At 36.9% G+C, this 21,085-nt stretch overlaps 1 protein-coding gene across 1 annotated transcript in view; it reads right to left on the reverse strand.

Moving 5' to 3' along the window:
* Positions 1-21,085, reverse strand: part of CDK14 (cyclin dependent kinase 14) — a 545,438-nt gene that overhangs the window by 88,334 nt on the left and 436,019 nt on the right. Inside the window, 1 exon segment of the mRNA XM_052000624.1 lies at positions 13,034-13,097. Coding sequence (XP_051856584.1) covers positions 13,034-13,097 — 64 coding nt within the window.

Raw genomic sequence — 21,085 nt, forward strand, 5'->3', positions numbered from 1 at the left:
AGCACTGTAATCCTAAATTCTACATTTCCAGGGTCATATACCTTTACTCACTTGAAAATTCCTAAGGAATAGCCTTTAGCACTAGCTGGGAGGGTTGGATTGGTGTGGACAAAGGAAGGCCAAGTCAAAAGCAATCTGAGACCCAAAGTAAAACAGGAAAACAATTCTGAAGTTGGATTTTACTGGTTAGCTGGTAGTTAGGGCATAATATACACTTCTCAACTCTGTTTATATTCATGTACTTTTTTAATCATAGGAAAATATAGATTTTTCTGTTTTGAGCTAATTAGGCACTTTATAAGGAAATTATGAAAGGGAAAGTAAATATACTAACTAACAAATGAAAGATTTTAAAATTCTGAAAGGTGGGGGGGAGAAGGGCATAAGGGTTTAGTGGAATGAATATTTCTTAACAAGGTCAAGACTTCTGAATCTTTTTTAGATAAAGATTTAATGTTTGTTGCTATATAATATCAGTTAGTGAGATGGAAGATAAGGACAAACAATATACAGAGAAGTGAAACAACATTTTAAAAACTTGACTTATTTTATATATAATTTTTTAGAAGTTCTAACAATCATCAAAGCAGAGAGCATTAACTACCTTGCTTTGCAAATAGAACTGAAATCTCAATACATTAAAAAATTGCTCAAGGTTAAATCCAAGTTAAATGTCACTTCCCCAGTATTTGATCAGCAATGACTTTCTTCTTTAGATATCACTCAGAATTTTGTACCTCTCTAATGTGTTTATACTGCAATATTGTGATTTGCAGTTTTCTCATGTATATGTGAATGTGACTAATAAGGAAAAATGTTTTACATGATTATACATATATAACCTACATAAAACTGTATATTAATTGAGGAGGGGGAAAGGGAAAAAAGGAAGGAGAAAATCTGGAATTCAAATAAAAAACCACGAATGTTAAAATTTGTCTTTACATGTAATTAGAAAAAATATGCCATTAAAAAAGATATGGGGGTTGATGGCTAAATATATGATATTACATGACTGCACACATATAACTTACATAAAACTGCTTATTAATTGAAGAGGAGGCAAAAGGAAAGAAAGAGGGAGAAAATTGGAAAAAACCCAACAAATGTTAAAATTTGTCTTTACATGTAATTAGAAAAAAAAGATCTGGTGGGAGTGATGTCTAAATATATGAATATGACTTGTGGGTGGCATGAATATATATGATCTAAAGTCCAGCCTGCTTTCACAGAGAACAGGAGGAGGATCATATCTGCAGTTGAGGATCATATCACTAGCTGGAAGGAGAAGCAGGCAAAGTCTAGGTTTGCTATCCCTCTAATAAGGGGACCAGGCTAGAATTACATCTATTTAGAACTCCTTACATCTGAATAAACTCACCCAAGAGAGTTCTTAACAGTCCCTGTAATTGCAAAGTCAAAGAATGTAATGGGACCAGCACCTAATTATGGCTTGAAGGGTTTCAGTTTACTATTCTAAGTCCCTAGAAGGTCTTCTTTTAATCTGGAAATAATTCTAGTATGGAATGATGGCAACCTCCCTATATACATTCCCTTAACCTATCAGGAACCATCTTTCTCCAAACAAATAGTCTTACACAGTGACACAGGGCTATCTCTCCACAAAACTGCCCCAGACTTGGGTAGAAACTGAGTCACCCAACATTATCGCCAATCTTTCTTCAGCTTCTAGAGGTCAGAGACTAGGTTGTGTTAAAGCTCTGTATCTTACCCTATGCTTAAACCATTACTCTGTAGTAAGGTCTTAATGGATATTTACTCATTGAAAGAAAAAAGAAATCAGTCTGACAGGTCTACTGAATCTCATGCACCAGGCCACACAACTAGTAAGTGTCTGAGGTTAGATCTGAACTTAGGAAGATGAATTTTTCTGACTCCAGGCCCAGTACTCAAGCCACTGTGAGATTTTCCAGATGAATAAACTAAGACACAGAAAAAGTAAAGGATTTGTTCAGTCATATAGCTAGTGGATAGTTGAGCTAGGATCAGAATTTGAGAAATTAAAAATAAATTAAGTAGCAGGTATCTTTGATAAATTTATATATTGTTACAGTGTAAAAACAAAGAATAAAAATGTTTAAGCTTTCAGTTGTGGCACTAAACATCCAACAATGTTTAAGCATTCAGTTGTGGCACTAAACATCCTGCCAATTTGAGAGAATGAGGATAATTTTTTTCAAAAGTGAAAGCTTATTTTTAGTCCTCAATAAATGAAAGTATATTTTATTTCACAGAAGTATGATTTTTTTTTACTTCAGAAGTCTAGGGAATCAATCTCAGTTAATATTTTTATTGACACTTTGGATCAATATCTAAAGCTTAATTTAACACTCTGACATTTGGCCTTTGGATATGAAATATAATAGGAGGAAAATGCATGTGTTTATTAACTGTCTGTGAAGCAAGAGGGTTGGATTAGAAGGCTTCTGAGGTCCACTCCAGCTACATCTATGATCCTGGAATTATCCTATAAACTATTCTACATTGTTGTGACTTTCTGAGTTCCTAACATTATATACAAGTATCTTTCTTCTAAAGATTCCTGATTCACTTTAAAGCTTTCTAAAAAACCTAGAGCAGATAGAAAGTATCTCATTGGCCATCCACTCCAACTTTTTAAGGTTCACAGAGTATTTTATATTATATATTAGATCCTCTCAGCCACTTTGTAAAGTGGATTCTTTTACAATCCCCTTTTGAGATAAGGATATACTCATAGACTTGGTAAATTGCCTGGGGTTATACTGCTTGTAAATATCCAAGGAAGGATTTGAATTCAGGTCTTCTTGACATCAGATCAGAGCTCTATCCATTCTGCAACCAACCCTTTATATCATTTTCTACTAGAATTAACTGGAACAAGCAGCCTTGCCCTAATTTGTTATATACAAACTCTGACGTCTGAGGCTAACTCACAAAGAAAAAAAGGTTCCATATTAATATTCTCTCCTCAGAAAAATATCAATTGCATTTTCTCTTATGGGTTTACCATTAGTTAATTTATCTTTGCACATGATAGCATGTGCTTGAGCGCACACACACACACACACACACACACACACACTCTTGTGCTCTATCATAATCTCTACTGCAAACATTATTTGACTGATAAAGAGGCACTTTCTGACAGTCTTGCATCAAGGACAGGTTTAAGCGGAAGGAAATTTCAGCAGAATTCACAAGTGAGCTTATTAGCAGACAGCTGAATATATACATTTGGACTGCCATGAGAATTATTGGGGAAAAATAAACATTGCATCTAAACTAGAGGAAAAGCAAGAGTTCCCCCCCCCAAGAATGTTCTTCGATCCATAACAACAACACAGTTATAAAGCATCCTAAAGTTTGCACTGCAATGGATAGTGCAAACACTATTTCCATTTTAGAGATGAGGAAGCAAAGGTCTTGAGAGATGAGCAAGCTTGCTCGTGGTCATTCAGCTAATAAGTGTCTACAGGAAATGGATACCCACATCTCTTTTTTTTCCCTAAGACTGCCCTTTATGCTATGCTTCTCCAAGAAAGAAAAAATTCATTATTTCATTGTATTTGTTTGATACAAAGACAGGATGGTCTAGAAGAAGCCACTAAGAACATGTTAATAGCTTGACTTGATTTCCTTTATTCAGAGACAGGGAATATTTGTTGTTATTCAATCATATTTGACTTTTTATGACTCTGGAGTTTTCTTAGCAAAGATATAGAGTGGTTGCCATTTCCTTCTCCAGATAAGGAAACTAAGGCAAATAGGGTAAAGTGATCTGGCCAGTGTCACACAACAAGTAAGTGCTAAGGCCACATTTGAACTCAGGAAGAGGAGTCCTTCTGATTTCAGGCCAGTACTCTACCAGCTGGATAACTAGACAATAGTAGCTGATTATTTAACTGGCATCCAGGCCATCTTTAGTCATCCTGCTCTATATCTGGCCCCTGGACACCAATGGCTTTGGAGGGGAAAGTGAGGCAGGTGACCTTGAACAGCCCTCCCTCACTGAAATCCAATTCACTGCATGTCACGGCATCCCCCTCTCCCCCCAATGTTATGGTCCTTTTTGAGAACGAAGGGCAAACAACAGTCACCGGCATTAAAACATTGTGTGCCACTCATTCTGGTTATTTCCATGTGTTAATTAACCTAAGTGGATGTACTTTTTCATTCCAACAAACCCACTCCTCTTCCTAGCACATTGGAGGCAGGCAACAGTATTCGGAATGCAGAGAGTCCTCCTTCCCTTTGAGGAACAGCTCCATGGCTAGGAGAGGCTGTCAGTGCAACTGCAGATAGTATTAAAGGGAGAAAAGTCTTCAGTCTCACCTCTCTGACTCCACGTTCTCCATGGATCACATTCTACATACTAGAGCAAACTGCAGAGCCCATCCACCTATTCTCTTTCTTTTATAAAGGGGGACAAGATCTGGCTGTAGACAGTTAAGTGATTTGTCCCACTGTCCAAATTCCACTAGAATCCAGGCTTGCTGAGCTCTCCTGCTGAGCATCTTGCCGCCACCATCATCATCCTATGCTATATACTGTGTTATACTGCTATGCTATTGAGCAAACTAGCTGCTGTAGTCATGTGCTTTCTGAACGAGAGTTTATATTGTATCTGTTTTATATTTCTCCTGCATATGATTATTATATTTTTGTTGTTTAGTGAATCATGTCTGACTCTTTCATGTATATGTTGGTTCCATTAGAATGTAAGTTTCATGAAAGTGACATCAGTTTCACTTTTGCCTTTCCGTCTGCAGAACCTAATATTACTTAACAATTCTATCATCACGTAAATGGATGCTTACTACTCCAAAGCTTCTGAAAGTAATTCCAAAGGGCAAAATGAAACCGTCAACATAAATATCAAGTTAGTCAGAAGTACACAAATGAACAAGGCACTGAATTCTTTCCTTTCTTCAGAAAAATGAGAACTCATAGCTTAGTGGCAAAAATGCATCTTATATTTAACCAGTGTATTGCTTAAAGTCAGTATGTGGCAACTATAACTATATGATGCTCAAAATGGTTTTCATGAAAATTTTCCTAATACATAAGTTTTTAAAAATTATTTTAAGAATACAAAGTTCTACAAAATGAACAATTATAATTTTCTATTTCTTGTTCTAAATAAATTTCATAAGGCAAATACAAGTTTTCTAAAGAAATCCCTATTGTAGCTTTTTTCTTCCCTCCAAATTTTTCATGGGCTTATAAAACACTCCTTTAAAAACAAATTCCAGAATTCCATCAAGAATTACAGTTACAGAGCTTTGTGTGTATATGTGTATGTGTATATGTGTGTGTGTGTGTGTGAGAGAGAGAGAAAGAGAGAGAGAGAGAGAGAGAGAGAGATGCACAAAGTACAGAAACAGTGATAACACTACAGAGAAAGGAAACAAAATGCAGCAATCATATGAATAATTTAAAAAAATAACCTATCATTGACTTTGAGTATTACATTCAAATTCTTCTTATGATCAGCAAATAATGTGATGGAATTAGAGTAGGCCCTCTAGTGAATATAAAAGGAAAATTGTTTTTAAAAAGCAGCAGATATAGTAAAAAAAAAAAAAAAAATCTTAATAAAGTATGAAAGGGAGAAAAGTCTTTTGGGGGGGGGGGGGCAAAGATGTTCCTGAATATAACATATAAAATAAATATACATATATATATATAGCTGCACCCTTCCAATTGATGCCAGATTTTATACCAACATCACCATTTATATTTTTATATAATTTCCCATAATTCATTATAATTAAATAAAATGAAAGATTCAACCATTTATCATCATAATCATAATCATTTGTTTTCAGAAAGCCTTTGTTATCTATAATGAATTTGTGGGCAAGGGGTTGGAAGAGGGCCCTCCCCCTCACGAGGTTCCTACAACTTCCTCCTGTTAGCTCATTAGTACCATGAGTTAATTTATCAGACTAGCTATTTTCACTTTGAAAATCAGAGAAAGCCTGAGTAGGAGGATGGAGGGAGTGGATAAAGGAGAGGATACTATAGCAGGAGAGATAAGGCCAGTATACAGAGGCACCAACTCAAAAGGGAAAGCACAAATGAGGTAGCCAGTGGAGGTAGGAAGGGGAGCAAAAGTTCCAGGCCTGTGCATTTGTAACTCTTGGTGCAGTTACTGGCTTCCCCTTTTGTTCTGGCTAAATGAGTGGCCGTGTATATTTTGTATATTTTTAAAGAAATAATTTATTGTGAAAGTCAATAGTACATATTTCTTGTTGGTGACCTTGTTGCTCTATAGAAGAAATAGCCAAAAATAGGTGGAGTCAGGCCCCCACTCTGGACTAGATCCATTTTCCTGGGCAACGTCTGGCATTTGAGTATTTTTAAAAATTTTGTTTTTCTTAAAGAACACTGGTTATGTCAATATTAAATCCATCATAAAAATGACCAACAAATAGGTCATAAAACAAGGCTGGATTAATATTACAATAAATATAAATAAACATTTACAATAAAAAATTTAGAATCTTAGAAAATGGACATGTTGGTTAACTGCAATTTGATTATGTAAGAATAATAGTCCAATGCACTAAAAAACAGCTATTTATAAATAGTAGTACTCTGCTGTCTCATAATTTTCATTTTAATGAAATCAACATCTATAATAAACTTTCATTAACTATTTAGACTTCTTAACAGATTCAACAAACATTATCTAGCTGGAAGACTTTAGGAAAATGATGGATCCTAGATACCCTTGCCTGGACCAAGCAGATAGAAGGTACTTTGCACATGGGTCTTATGCATATAAAATTTTTAAGCTGAAGGTCAGTGTTCATTTGCCTAATCACTGGTATAATTTGCATAATATGTAAATTATAGTCATATCTCTAGTCTTAACCTCATTATCTTTCAAGTTCATAAAGATTTTTGTAAAGATAGACAAAGAAAATATGAAGGTCAGAGAGATAAGGGAAATGGAAGGGAAAAGAAAAGGAAGAAGAGGAGAGGGGAGAGGAGGGTAAGGAAGGGGAGGAGAGGAGGGGCATCCCTTGTCTAAACTGGGAGACAAATTCATTTAAGGAAGGGCTAGGAATGCTCTTTTTAATTCCTCATTTATCTTTGCTTTTAATTTTTCCTTAACTATGCTGGTTTAACTTTTTCCAATCAAGAATTTGGATGTAAAAGTAAAAAGAATTGGAGTTGGATGGTTCTACTTTTTTTCCCCAATGATGTTAGATATACTATTTTAAGCAGAGATCCTTTACTTTGCTTCTCATTTTTCCTATGTTGTTATTATTTAAAACATTTTTCATAAGTCTCAGTATCTTCTGGGATTCAGTCATCTTGGGATTTTTACACTATTCTTATACATCCCAATCCTTCTTTAACAAATAAAACACATCCTTGGAGAGGTGACTTTGCTTCCATCTTTTATATATGTGCTTTCAACATGAGCTCACTGGAAAGCTCTTAGTGCCTGGACTCCTTAGATGCTCTCCCTACTGCCTTTTATCTTTGGAGGGCATATTCACAATGGTGAACAATCAAAATCTCATTCAAGGGGCACTTCCACCATCTCCTGAGTTTCAGGACTCTTGATGATACCAACTCTTTCTTTGAAACTTCTGATTTGCACTCACATAAAATCTAAGATGTGTGTATATATGTGGGTAAAATTTTGTTTATACATACACACATATAAATTAAATATATTAATATATTAAATGTGTGTATGGATATAAAATAAACATACAAGTATCTGTGCATATAGATGTGCTTGTATCAATGTATATACATATGTGTATATCCATGCTTGTGTATGTATGTGTAAATAAATATATATATATATATGTATATATGTATATATAAAATCAACTCCATTCTCAGATATATATGTGTATTATATATATAGATATATCTATACACACACATATATATATGTATGTATATATGTATACTTTCTGACACTGATCTAAGTTATCACTATTAGATGTCACAATCGATATCGCCATTAGGAAAAATTAATTACCCTGTGAGTGGATTTGATAATAGAATGCCAGGACATAAGAAAAAGCCAGGGCTGCTTTTCTACCACGGAGCCTTACCTACTCGAGCTATCCTAGAGTAAGGATTGAGAGCTAACTCATCCATCTGGCCATAATTACTGAAGTGCTAAGAAGACCTCATGCTAACCTCTACCCTCAAAGGTGGTCCCCACAGCCTGGACCCCGAGGACAGCATTATAATGAGACTCTAGTGTATTAGAAGATGCCAGTTTTTAAATGACCATGAACCACAAAGTCATGGGGGGGGAGAAGTAGGGAGGCAATCCCCATTCCAAGCACAACAGCACCACTATTCTCCTCCAATGGGAGGGGAGGGCAATCATGTCTATTTCTTTTTTGATGGGTTTAAATTTAAAGGCATGATAGAATCCAGAAGAACCTAGAGTTCCCAGGTTAGCCTCTTTAATGCGCATTTTTAAAGGCTGGGCTATGGACTATCAGAGGGCAGCATGTGATGTAAGGTTGCTATGGGAATAAACTGGAGTTAAGGAATACTGAGTTAGAATAAATGTGAGAGTATAACAGAGCCTATGAGGAGTGAAGAGACATACAGTGATTCAACTATAATCTAATCATCCATCTTTTGTAGTGGGTAATATAGAGTTTATTTAAAATATGTACACTTAACTTGTTTGAATCAAGTCACTTCCTTTTGGCAGATGATTTGCTCCCACTCTCTTTGTTTAGAGTATCCCTAGAGAAAACTACCCCAGTTTAGAACAAAGGGAAGGTCAGAAATCTGGAAAGTAAGACCTCTTTTCAAAATGAGCATTTTGTCTTCTCTGTGTTAAATACACTCAGGAAAAAATAACTGACCTTTTGGATAATTAGTTCAAGGAATGTTAGAAGCAAGAGTGTTAACTCAATTTAAGGTCAAGAAAATAACAAAACGAGGAGAGCATTCCCATCAAAATGATCGATTCAATTGCAAACATTAAAAAAAATTTTTTTACTGATGCCTTCCTCCCTCCCTTCCACCTCCCAACCCCAAAATCATAAAATGTGGATGATCTTTAAAGTCTTAAACAACAAAAGAAAGCATCTGTCAAAATTTAAGAGAACTCGAGGTGATAATAAAATCACTGTTGGCTCAGATCATTATTACAACTTTTTTTCTCCTTTTATGCAATGGCTAAGGTCTTTTCTTCCAAAAGGGTCAAGAGGACCTGAATTCAAATCCATTCTGAGACATGTATCAGCTATATGAACTTGGGCAACCTTATTATTTTACCTCAGTTTCCTCATCTGTAAAATGGGGATAATAACAGCAGATTGCTGTAGGGATAAAACAAAATTATATTTATAAATGACTGAGCATGGAGTGGATGTATAATACATGTTTCCTTTCTTGATGCATTCTGGTATATTTGACACTCGTTAAATGTTGAAGACAATAAAGAATAACCACCTCTCTTTTCCATCTTCCTACTAGTTTCTAATTTCTTTCTCCTCCCAGCAGCTTTTTTAAATGGCCCTTTTCTTTTATCCTTTCATTTCTACTTCTAGGACAACCTGTTAGCCAATTAGGTGGCAAGCAGATAGAGTTCTGAGACTGAAGTTAGAAAGACCTGAGTTCAAAGGCAGCCTCAGATATTTATTAGGTGTATAACTCTAGCCGAGTATTTGATCTCTGTCTGCCTCAGTTTCCTCAGTGTAAAAAGGGAAGACAACAGCATCTCCCAGGATGGCTATGAGTATCATATGAAACACTTAACATTGGGCCCTTACAGGTTACTGCCTTAATATTTGATAAATTCCTTTTCCATATATTCAAGTAAATCTATTTTTTTTTGGCTATAGGAACACTGTTCTTGGATATCTGTTGGTTTCATCTACTGATCCCTTGTGATAGCTCAAATAAAATACATAATTCAATACAAAAATACATTCTGATATCAATGACATAAAAGAAGGCCATAGAGTCATGTGAGGTTAAATCTGGTGTGACTTGGATCTCCTCCAAGGGAATGATGCTAAAGAGAATTGAGGAATAATTTGATCTAACTATCTCATTTTACAGATAAGTCTTACCTTTCACATTCCACTCTATTTCTTTCCTAAGACTTGGACTTTAGACCTTAACGTGTTTTTTTGTTTTTTTTTTTTTTTTTAAATGCTGAACTTCAGGTTTCCAAGATGAGAAAGTTGATCAAGCATGATGTACTTTATTGGAACAAGTTGATCAGAGAGAATGTTTCTTATTTAAATCCAATGTCCCCAAATCTGTGGGACTTCTAAAGTATCTCAGAACACAGAGGGCATTTAGGATTTTTAGCAAAAGCACACACAAAAAAAATAAAGTGCTTGGAGTAGCACAGGAGGAGGAAAAGGGTTCACTGAACAGTATCCATTTTGAGAAAACAATCCAAGTTAAGGAAGATAAAAATAGCATTTCAATTCAACCATCCGTTCAGATTGCTAATTTATTCCTATGGCCCCTAAAAGAGAGACTAGGAGAAAAGGAACTAGATTGGCTCCTGTACAGAAATTATCCATAGCCCCTTTTCCCTTCACAGAATTGGGTAATTTTAGAGCTTCCTCGCAATTGTTCTCAGCAATTTTATGGTGGGTCTATGTTTCACAATCCATGTTTTATAGCAGAGGGGGGAAAAGGAGAAAGATCTCAACAAAGGAACCATGTTACAAATAGCTCATTTCACTGTATTTTTGTTCAATTCCAAACCCTTTTGGGCCTCCTGAAAAAAATTAAAAAGACAACTACAGAATCCTAGAAACACTTCTGAGTATAATCGTGAAAAAGGAAATTTCATGACTGCCACCTACTGTCCAGGAAAATTGTGACTGCTTTTAAGAAATGGATTATTTTTCTATTTTTCTTATTAGGACAACAGCAATTAAGGTTAGGCAATGCCATGTTTTTTTTTTTTATTATTATTACTGTTTGTTATTATATTTAAACCTCAAAACAGAAACATTATATATAAATATGCATATATGTGTGTATATAACTTTATATGTGTGCACATATAAGATTTCTGCTTTGATACTGGAGTGGGGAGAGAGAGAGAGAGAGAGAGAGAGAGAGAGAGAGAGAGAGAGAGAGAGAGAGAGAGATTGATTTCTGGCTCCAGATATTTAGGAATATATTTTAAGAAATGAGAACTATTTAAAAGTTGGAATAGTTTTGACTTTCATGATTTGAAGATTTTTCTGTTTAATGATCCCATGCTCCTCTAATAAACAGGTGTATCTTTTTAAAAAAATGATAGGCATGTGGGCAGGCTGTCCCGTGGAACCACTGAGAAACTCTAAAGGAGAAGTAAAAGATGTCACCAGGAAAATGAGGGCTAGGGAAGAGAAAAAAGGGCTGAGCAAAAGCACTCCAGACAGACTGCCAGTGTCCCATACACCTGCAGTGGTGAGAAAAAGGAGGACCACTAGTACAAGAATGTGGTGAACCTGTAGAGGACATGGAATAGGGTGGGCAGGTAGGGGGTTGCCCTTGCTGTCACTGGAAGAAAGATTCACATTGATGACATCACAAATATGTTTCAGCATACTAAAGATTACCCCCAGAAAGCCACACTAATAGACTTCTTATTCCTTCCTTTAACAGTCTGTTTTTAAAACAAGGCTTTCATCCATAGCCAGAAAAATAAGTTGTGATTAAAATAAAATGTCACTTATTTTTCCACCAGATTATCAATCTCTAGCTCTCACCTAATAGTTGATGAATTCTCAATAGCTCCTGGTTGACCTCTCTGCTTCAAGTTTCTCTCCATCAGTCTATATTTCATTCACAGCCATTAAAATGATTCTACTAAAGCAGACTCCTGACTGTGTCATGCTTCTACCACTTATTCAATCAACTTTAGTATCTACCCATTATCTCCAGGATGAAATTAAATTCTCTGTTTACCTTTTAAAGCTCTTCATACTCTGTTCCTTCTTGCCTTCTCACACATTATTCCTCAAAGGTACCCTAGGACACTGGCTTCCATACTGGTCCTCTCACAAAGAACTCAGTCTTCTAACTGTCCCCCAACACCTGGAGCGCTCTCTCTCTCTCTCTCTCTCTCTCTCTCTCTCTCTCTCTCTCTCTCTCTCTCTCTCTCTCTCTCTCTCTCTCTCAATTTTCCTACCTTCTAAAACTTCCTACAAAAGGTCACCCCTCTTTCTACAAGAAATTTTCCCTTAATTTTAGTGTTTCCCTCTCAGTTCATCTCCAATTTATCTTGCATCCAGGGTATTCCAAAAGTCTTTGTGACATTTTAAACTGTTAAAGTTTATATGCCAAATATCATTTAAGTTACTGAAGCTCCATAATGCATTAAGACTTTTGAAGCGGAATATCCATCTTGTTTGTAACTAGGCGTTTTCAGGGACTATTTTTTTTTTTTTGGTCAATTTTTGTGTCTCCAGCCTATGTGTCTGTCACACAGTAGGCATTTAACAAGTGTTTCTTGACTTGATTTCTCAAAAATTTCCTATGGAAAATAACAGGTCAATTTTGCTCTCTCTCCACTCTCCTTAAGTAAGAAGAGGTGAGAGGTAATAGGAATAAAGTGTGGAGAGGCTGGGGAATATGGAATCCAGCTTCATCATGAACCAGAATTGACTTCAGATGTGTCCATCTGGGGAGAGCCTCAATACAACTAGCAATGACCATAAAACTGAACAGATGTTTCTTTGGAGTGCAAAGATATTGGCCCAAACCAGCCCTAGCTGGACAGAAAACAGAACTGTATCGCTACTGAAAAATGAAGCAGCATAATCGTTTTCAAAACCATCCTTACCTAGTAAGGGATGAGATCCTCAGAGAAACAAATAGTGAATTCACCTGAGCAGCTAGCCAACCTACTTTACCCAGAAAAGCCATGATGTAACATCAGTGAGATCCACACCGTACACAGACTAGAACATACTTGAGGTTTGATGTGAGCTTGTGGGAAAAGGTTTATTTGCGTATCCTCATAATGGGTGGTGCACTTGAGAGGATGTAGTTGCTTAAACAAACTTACCCGGCTTAAAATGTGGTAAAGAATAGACTCCAGGCCAAGTATCCTCATTGGGCGTTCCAAGAACCTGTTGAAAAGCAGGAAACAGAGAAAATAATGGTTAATATTTCTGAAGCACTCCAAATCCTCAAGTGTCCAGAAACATTAGACACAATGTATTATGATACCCTGGACTCTTCCCGTGACAGGTGCCAGGATGTTTTACTTGAGTGAAAGCAAAACTTGGCTAGAGTGCCTCTGCAGACTTCAGTCTTTGTAATTTAAGAAATACTTAAATGAGGTAAGGAAAGTTGTATTTGCTGTGCTTTATAAATCACATCTAGACCTGGCCAGTCAGCCTGGGACTTGAACCAAAGTCTGTCAAGACTGCTCAATGTGCAAGCATCCCACAGGCTTCCTTCTGAAGTTGCGGACCTCATTCCAAAGTTACACACTTCATTGCCCGATGTTTGGGCATCCTAATGCCTTCAGAGGATTAGAACAAACAGCTGAATGTTCAGCATCCTTTATTATACATATTCAATTCATCAAGCTAAAATATGGGACAATGACAGGTTAAGGTTTTTCTCCTCCAGATACAAATCTTCTTTTTTTTTTTTTTTTTTTTTATCATCCCACCCAAATGCTGAATGCATGGACTTCCACTGCCTTGCCACGCTCTCCCCTTTGAGAAGAAAGTCACTGACAAATGAACGTATTCTTCTATTAAATGGCAATTTTTATGCTGATAATCTCTATTTGGTATGCACTCTAAAAATCATTGTGGGCAAACTGAAGGGGAGGCTTATTGGTGGAAAGGGCCATACTTGGGAGTCAGAGAACTGAAAAATTAATGCCAGCTTTGCTGCCTCCTTAACCTATAGGATCTTTGGTCAGTGATTTCACTTCTTTGGGTCTCAGTTTCTTCATCTGTGAGATAAGAAGGTTAGTTCTGGAGGCCCTTAAGGTCTCTTTCACCTGCAGATCTAAGAGCCCTCATTTTTGATAATAGACATTTGGCCTTTCCTAGCATATGTAGGGGTTGTAGGGGAAAGATGCGTATTAGGGTGAATCACAAAGTTTCAGAGTTATAAGATACTACCTTTAAACAAACATAGTCTATGTAATTAACTTTAATAATTAACAATAAAAGTAAACAACCACAAAATGAGTTTTCATCTTATAAAAAGCACTGAACATTTGATAAAATGGAACTAAAGGAATTAAGAACCAGAAAGGAAGCCTTGCCTCCAGTTCCTGTGTTATCTTCCCTCCCATCCCCAAGAAAGTTTTTGTTTTTCCCCTGCTCAATAATCAGCAATGATTCCCTATTTTTTTCTAGGATAAAATCTAAATCCTTCTGGCTCCTGGTGCACATTCCTTCCTGCTTTCTGTAATCTGGTCAAGCCAGTTTATGTGTTATCCTTCATATGCAAAATTTCATTTCCCATCATCAAGGCTTCCTCCATAGTCTATTCTTCATGTTTAGAATTACCTCCCTCTTCTGGCTCTCCTTGCAATCCAAGAAAACCCTAAATGTGATCATGTAGAACCAGACACAATTAATAGACTGAACATCCAACAACAACAAATCAACATCTCTATCTCAAAATCTATTGTCTGTCTCTGTCTCGCTCTCTCTCTCTGGCTCTCTCTCTTCCATTTCCTGATAGAATCTAAGTGACTATTCCCTTTTTTGAGGGGTAGAGGGCATCCTGAGCCCCGAAGTGCCTTCTACTTTATTAGTCAAATTATCATTCGTTGATTCTCTCATCTCATTATGGTTGGGTCACTGCTGGTCTTTCTAGCTAAATATCACCAGGTTGTTGTTACAAGGTGAATGAGGAAATGCAGAAGAGTTCTGGAGATTAAATATACTTCAACTCTTACTATTAAAATTAATTTAACTAGATTAATCAATAGCAAAACAAGGAAAGAAGGAAGAAGTGCAGGAAGGGCTGTAGAGATGATGGAGTTAGGTCTAGAAATTTTAATTCACTCTTGGGAGGTTCATTTGAATCTCTTCTGTATGTGGACAAAACATAGAATTAGTACCAGAGATAGGAAACCTCATTGTCTTAAGGAACATACATAGCTGGCTTGGAGAACATCCTAATTTTAGGCTAAGAACTTTAATAGAAGCAGAATTGAACCAAACCCATTCTGCCAGGCAGGCACCAGCAAGGACATATCCTATACCCAACATGTGTCCCTGAGCTTCTTAGCTTTGAACAAAAAACAACCAAGATATCAGATTTTTTTTTCATTCTCTCCTAATAAAAATACAATACATTTACCACACCCCAATCTAAAGTGTATGTGTGTGTATGTGTGTTTAAATGGAAAAAGAGCTAAAATTTCCAATCACGTCACTTCTGGCCACATCTTGCATTTCTGCACTTAAATACTAGCATGCTTTTAATGTGATGACATAGAATTTACTGGGTCCACTAACCTCAAACATTTCTTTTCCCTATACTTTGCTTAAGGTTTCAAATAAGATACTCTGGAACTGATTGTTCAATTTATAGAACTCGACCTTCTTCCTTACATACAGATGTTCTGCATCTTTGAAGCCTTTTTCTCTGGCTTTGAGATCAGATTTGCTCATCATTTGTATCTTCATCAGAAGAAAAGCAAAAGACAAAAGATGAAATAAAAATCTAATTTTCTCTTTGTAAAATATTTTCTGAAGGAAAGGAAGGATAGAACCAATAAGAGATTGGAAATGGTAGAAGATTTCAATCACCCATGTTGTTCTTGTGATGGTCCTTCATTTTCAAGGAGGACCAAGGACTTCATGATGTGATATTTTAACTTGCTTGTGAATTGGATTTAAGTGAGACAGAGCTGTATGAAGTCATCAGTCTCTTTCTTTTCAGGTCACTGAAGTCCAGCGGTGGTATACTAAGGAATGACCCAGGATTCAGTGAATGATCCCAGCATCTTCAATATCCAACCAAGTTCTGACCACTCCACTGAGGCTGCTGCAGTTGCCTTTGTGGGTGTTGGAATAAACTGTTTTCTTCTGCCCATTCTTGTCAGGGGAGGTCTCCACATGCTTGGGATAGACATTCCTCTAATTCTGAGGTCTGTTGGTTACTCTTAACCTGGTTTAGCCAGTCCCTTAAGATGGTTCTACTGGGGAGTGTATCCTTAGATACATGGTGCCATTGTCCATTTATACCATTAATTGGGAGTCAGTTATGTACGTCTTTGTTAGCTACTGATTTTTAAAAAAATTCTACTGATCATTCTTAATTTTTGTTAGGATTTTTTGAATATAAAGAATCATTCATTAAACACTATTAAAAGAGGGAACACCCAAACATTGGGTAGGGCACCATTAAAATTTCAATGTGACTACATAATAAGAATGATGCTTTGTATTCATTTCAAAGTCAATAAGCATTTATTAAGTGCTTACTATATGCCAGACACTATATTAAGTGCTGGGAATACAAAAAAAGGCAATATATGGTATCTACTGTCAATTTTTAAAAATGTCTTCAAATCAACTAAATCTTCAAATCTTTAATCTCTCCAATTTTTTGTGACGAGGCAAACAACATATAAATAACTACGTAGATAGCCTAGAAGTTATATATGGAATACTTGGCAAGAAATTTGGGAAGAATGGGCATTCCCAGCAGTGTGGGGAACAGGGAAAAGCCTTCTGTAGAAAGCATCTAAATTGTCTCGAAGGGAGTCAAGGGAATTAAGGCATAGAGGAGAAGAGGAAGAACATGAAAGAAATGTTGAACAGTCTCAGTGAAGGGAGAGGCTTGAGCCAGGTCAGTTAGAAGGTTATTATTGAAACAATCCAGGAAGAAGGTGAAGACGACTTTGACTGTGTGAGTAGAGAGAAGGGGACCTCTGAGAGATAGACTGACTTCAGGTTGGGTAGGTAGGGGGAATGATAAGTCAGGACAAAGGATGACAGAGTTTAAGGGGACAATAGCTTCAAGAGTAACAGCAAAAGGAGGAGGATTGAGGGTAAAGATGAGTTAGGTTTTAGGAATGTTGGGTTTGATCTATTTATAAGACACATACAGTTGGAGATGTCCAAAAGGCAGTTGGTAATGTGGGACTATAACTCAAGAGACATACTAAGACTGCATATGCAGATTTGGAAACCATCTGCATAGAGGTGATAATTAAATCCATGGAAGCCCATGAGATCACCAAGCAAGAAAAGTATATAAAAGAAGAAGAAAAAAGGGCTCAGAACAGAGACTTGGAAGACAGCCAGGGTTGGTGAGTGTGAGCCTAGTGAAAATCCAACAAAGTAGACTCAGAAATGAACAGGAACTCAGGTGAGCCAGGAGAGATTAGCTCACAGAAACCTAGAGGGGACAGATGATGGAAGAGACCACCACGAGGTCGGGGACTAAGGAAAGGCCATTAGACATGGCAACCAAGAGATCCAAGAGACAGCCCAATTTGTCTAGATAAATGATGACTACACAGAGTTCAGAAGCAAGTAAAAGGAGGAAAAGGGAGCACACAGGATAGGCAGCTTTCTCAAAGAGAAGGAGAGACTTAGGCAGAAGACTAGTGTGGATGATTGGATCAAATACTACTTTTTAAGGGTGAGTGACAAAGACATAGGTGAAGGCCCAAGGTAGAGGTGGAGGGCACTGGCCCCTCTACCCCAGGGACTTTTGTCCCCCTTGAATCTTTGCCATCCTACACTACTTAAATCCTCCAGTGAATGAGTGTGGGATAGGAGCTAGGAGGGTTAGTAAGCTCAGGGTGCCAGGAAAGTGATTCCCCTCTCTGTTGAACTACTTATTCTGAGTTCTGAGACTACAGTTCTGTGTTCAGAGGATTAAATTTCAACAACATGGCAAAAAGCTTGGTTGGCCGGACAGTCAAAACTGAGTTCTCTTCCCAATTCTAACACTTAATTCTGGGACTCCTTTTCTGTTAAAGAAGGTTGGACAAGATGATCTCTAAAGTCCTTCCTAGCTTAGTCTGAGTCTATGAGATTTGGACTTCAGCTTAACCTCAATTTCAATAACAAGTGAATAAGTTTTTCTTTATGACACTGGCCAAGTTACTTTAACTCTCTGGGGCTTCAGTTTACTCATATGCAAAATTAAGAGACTGATCTTTATGATAATAATATGCTATAAAATATAGGAGCAGCTGGGTGGTTGTAATAGATAGAAAATCAGGCCTGGAGTTATGAAAACTCACCTTCTTAAAATAAAATCTGGCTTCAGACACTTACTAGCTGTGTGAACCTAGGCAAGTCACTTAATCCTATAAGTCTCAGTTTCTGTAAAATGAGCTGAAAAGGAAATGGCAAATCACTCCAGTATTTCTGACCAAAAAACTCCAAATGGGATCATGAAGAGTTGGACATGACTGAAATGATTACAACAAAATAATAACGTAAAATATACTGAATTTGTCATCAAAAGACCTGAATTCAAATATCTAATCTTCTACTACCTCTGTGAACATGGATAAAGTCAGTAAATCCCTAAAGGAATCAGTTTCCTTATATGTAAAAGAGCTTGAACTAAATGGCTTCTAAGGTTCCCTTCTTATTCTAAATCAATGCTCCTGTGATGCCGAAATGACTGTACTTCCCACTTTTAACAGATTCTGGGGGTTTTGGACAAAGGGAAAAGGAGACAAGCTTTGGAAGGGGAAAGATGAATTTCAAGCTCTTTTAGAGGGCCCCATCTCTTTCATGTTTTCTTCTTGGCTTCCCTCTCCTCCAAATTGGGCATCCTGTATGCTATATATATATTCTCTTTAAAGGAGTAAATGTAGCAGGCTAGATGTCACAGCAAACAGAATGCTGGACCTTAAGTCAGGAAAACCTGATTTCAAACTTGGCCTTAAATATTTACTTACTAGATAAATATTTACTATTTATTTACTAGATCTGGGGTAAATCATAACTTCTGCCTGCTTCTGTTTCTTCATCTGTAAAATGGAAATAATAATGGCACCTACAGGGTTGTTGTGAGGATCAAATGAGATACTATTTTAAAAGAGATTTTTCAAACTTTAAAGCACAATAAAAATGCCAACTAACAACAACACTTTGTTTAATAGGAAGATACCAAGTAACCTTCCTTCTCTCTCTGCTTCTCCCCAACTGTTTTCATCCTCGGGTACAAAAATATATTTAGCTATTTTCCCTCACTTTAGCTTATTTTACTCCTGTCAGAAGAGATATCCCTTCTCATAAAGGGATATCCAATCCTTCCATGTATGTTTTGGAGTACCCCCTATTTTCTCCAGCAAATTATTCCTATTGTCATTGCAACTCTATTTCTAATCTTTAATATAACCAAGTTTTTCCTTGTTGCTTAAAAACATGCCAGTGTTGTACCCATTTAAAAAAAAAATCCAATTGATCCTTATTGTTAGTCATTTCAGTCATGTCAGATTCTGTGATCCCATTTGGGGTTTACTTGGCAAAGACATCAGATTGGGTTTGTCATTTCTTTCTCCAACTCATTTTACAGATTATCAAACTGAGGCAAACAGTGGTAAGGGACTTCCCTAGGGTCACCAAGCCAGTAAGTGTCTGAGGCTGAATTTCAATTCAAGCTTTCCTGCAATCAGCCCACTGCACCATCTACTTACTCCAAAAGCCACTTGACTTCTTGCTCTGCTTCTTACCTAAACTCCCTGAAAAAGCCCCCTATACTAGATGCTTCTACTTCCCTTCATTTCCTTTATTTCTAAACACTCTGCAGTCTGCCTTCCCAGTTTATCAAATGCAATTACACTCTGCAGTGATCTTTTAAGACTGCCAAATCTAATGACTCTTTCTCAATCCTTGTCCTTGATTTTTGCTGTTAAAGACTCTCCCCTCCCGGTTTACAAGAAGTTGCTTCCTCCTACCTCTATGATCACTCCTTCTCAGCCTTGAATCTCCCTCTATGTTATACCCAATAAACATGGGTATATCCCCGGGCCTTGTCCTGAACTCTCATCTGACTTGGTGATCTTAATATCTCCCATAAGTCCAATTATAATTACTAGGCAGATGATTCCAGATCTATACATACATCTCTTATCTCCCCCCTTCAGAGTGCCAGTACAAAGCCAACCTTCTCTGAGACATTTTGAATTGGATGTTCCATAGATACTTTAAACTCAACATGTTCAGTATAGAACTTATTAAAACTTGTTATCAAACTCCATCCCTCTCTATCCTCCCAAACTTTAATATTGTGGAGAATACCATCACAACCTCAATGTCATTATATACAGCTTACTCCCATCCATTCCACGTAAATAGTGGACAACTACTGTCATTTTTACTGTTGAAACATCTCTCAGATATGTTCCCTTCTTTCTACTCATTCAATACAGGTCTCATCACCTAGACTATTACAATAGTTCTCTAATTGATTTTCCTCCATCATGTATCTCTCTACTATAATTCATCTTCCTCTTAGAAGTCAAAATGATAAAGGAATAACTGGATCAGCCTCCTACTTGGTAAACTCTGCTGGTTTCTATTTTCTCCAGAATTAAAAGCCAAGTTCTCTGTTTAGCATCTAAAGCTCTTCATAATTTGGTCCTTCCTTTCTAATATTCTTATACTTTGTTCCCTACTCTATACTCTCAAGACCCAGCTACAAAGGTCTACTTGCAGCTGCTTGCACTTTATCATCTCAATTCCTGTGTATGAACACTTGCATCATCTAAACTCATGACAAGGCTCAGCCTTCTTGACTCTTCTGATTTTCTTCAAAAATTAGCTCAAGTCTCATTTTCTACTAGAGACCATTCCTGTTCCCTAAAGCAATACATAAATATTGTATATGTTTGAAAAACAAGTTTATGTGTGCACAGGTAGTTATATGTGATATACTTCATTTGAACGCAAGCTTCTTCAGGGCAAGGGTGTGTGTGTGTGTGTGTGTGTGTGTGTGTGTGTGTGTCCCCACACTTAGCATAGATTCTGCAACACGGTAAATGTTTAATGATGCTTCTTTGTCCCACTCTTGCCCTTGCCCTTCTCACTCTTGTCCACGAACATTCCAATACTTCCAATCGGAGAAAGAGAAAGTCAACATCAAAGTCAAAGAACTCAAA

The sequence above is a fragment of the Antechinus flavipes genome, chromosome 5, assembly GCF_016432865.1.
Source record: "Antechinus flavipes isolate AdamAnt ecotype Samford, QLD, Australia chromosome 5, AdamAnt_v2, whole genome shotgun sequence".
Classification (NCBI taxonomy): Eukaryota; Metazoa; Chordata; class Mammalia; order Dasyuromorphia; family Dasyuridae; genus Antechinus; species Antechinus flavipes.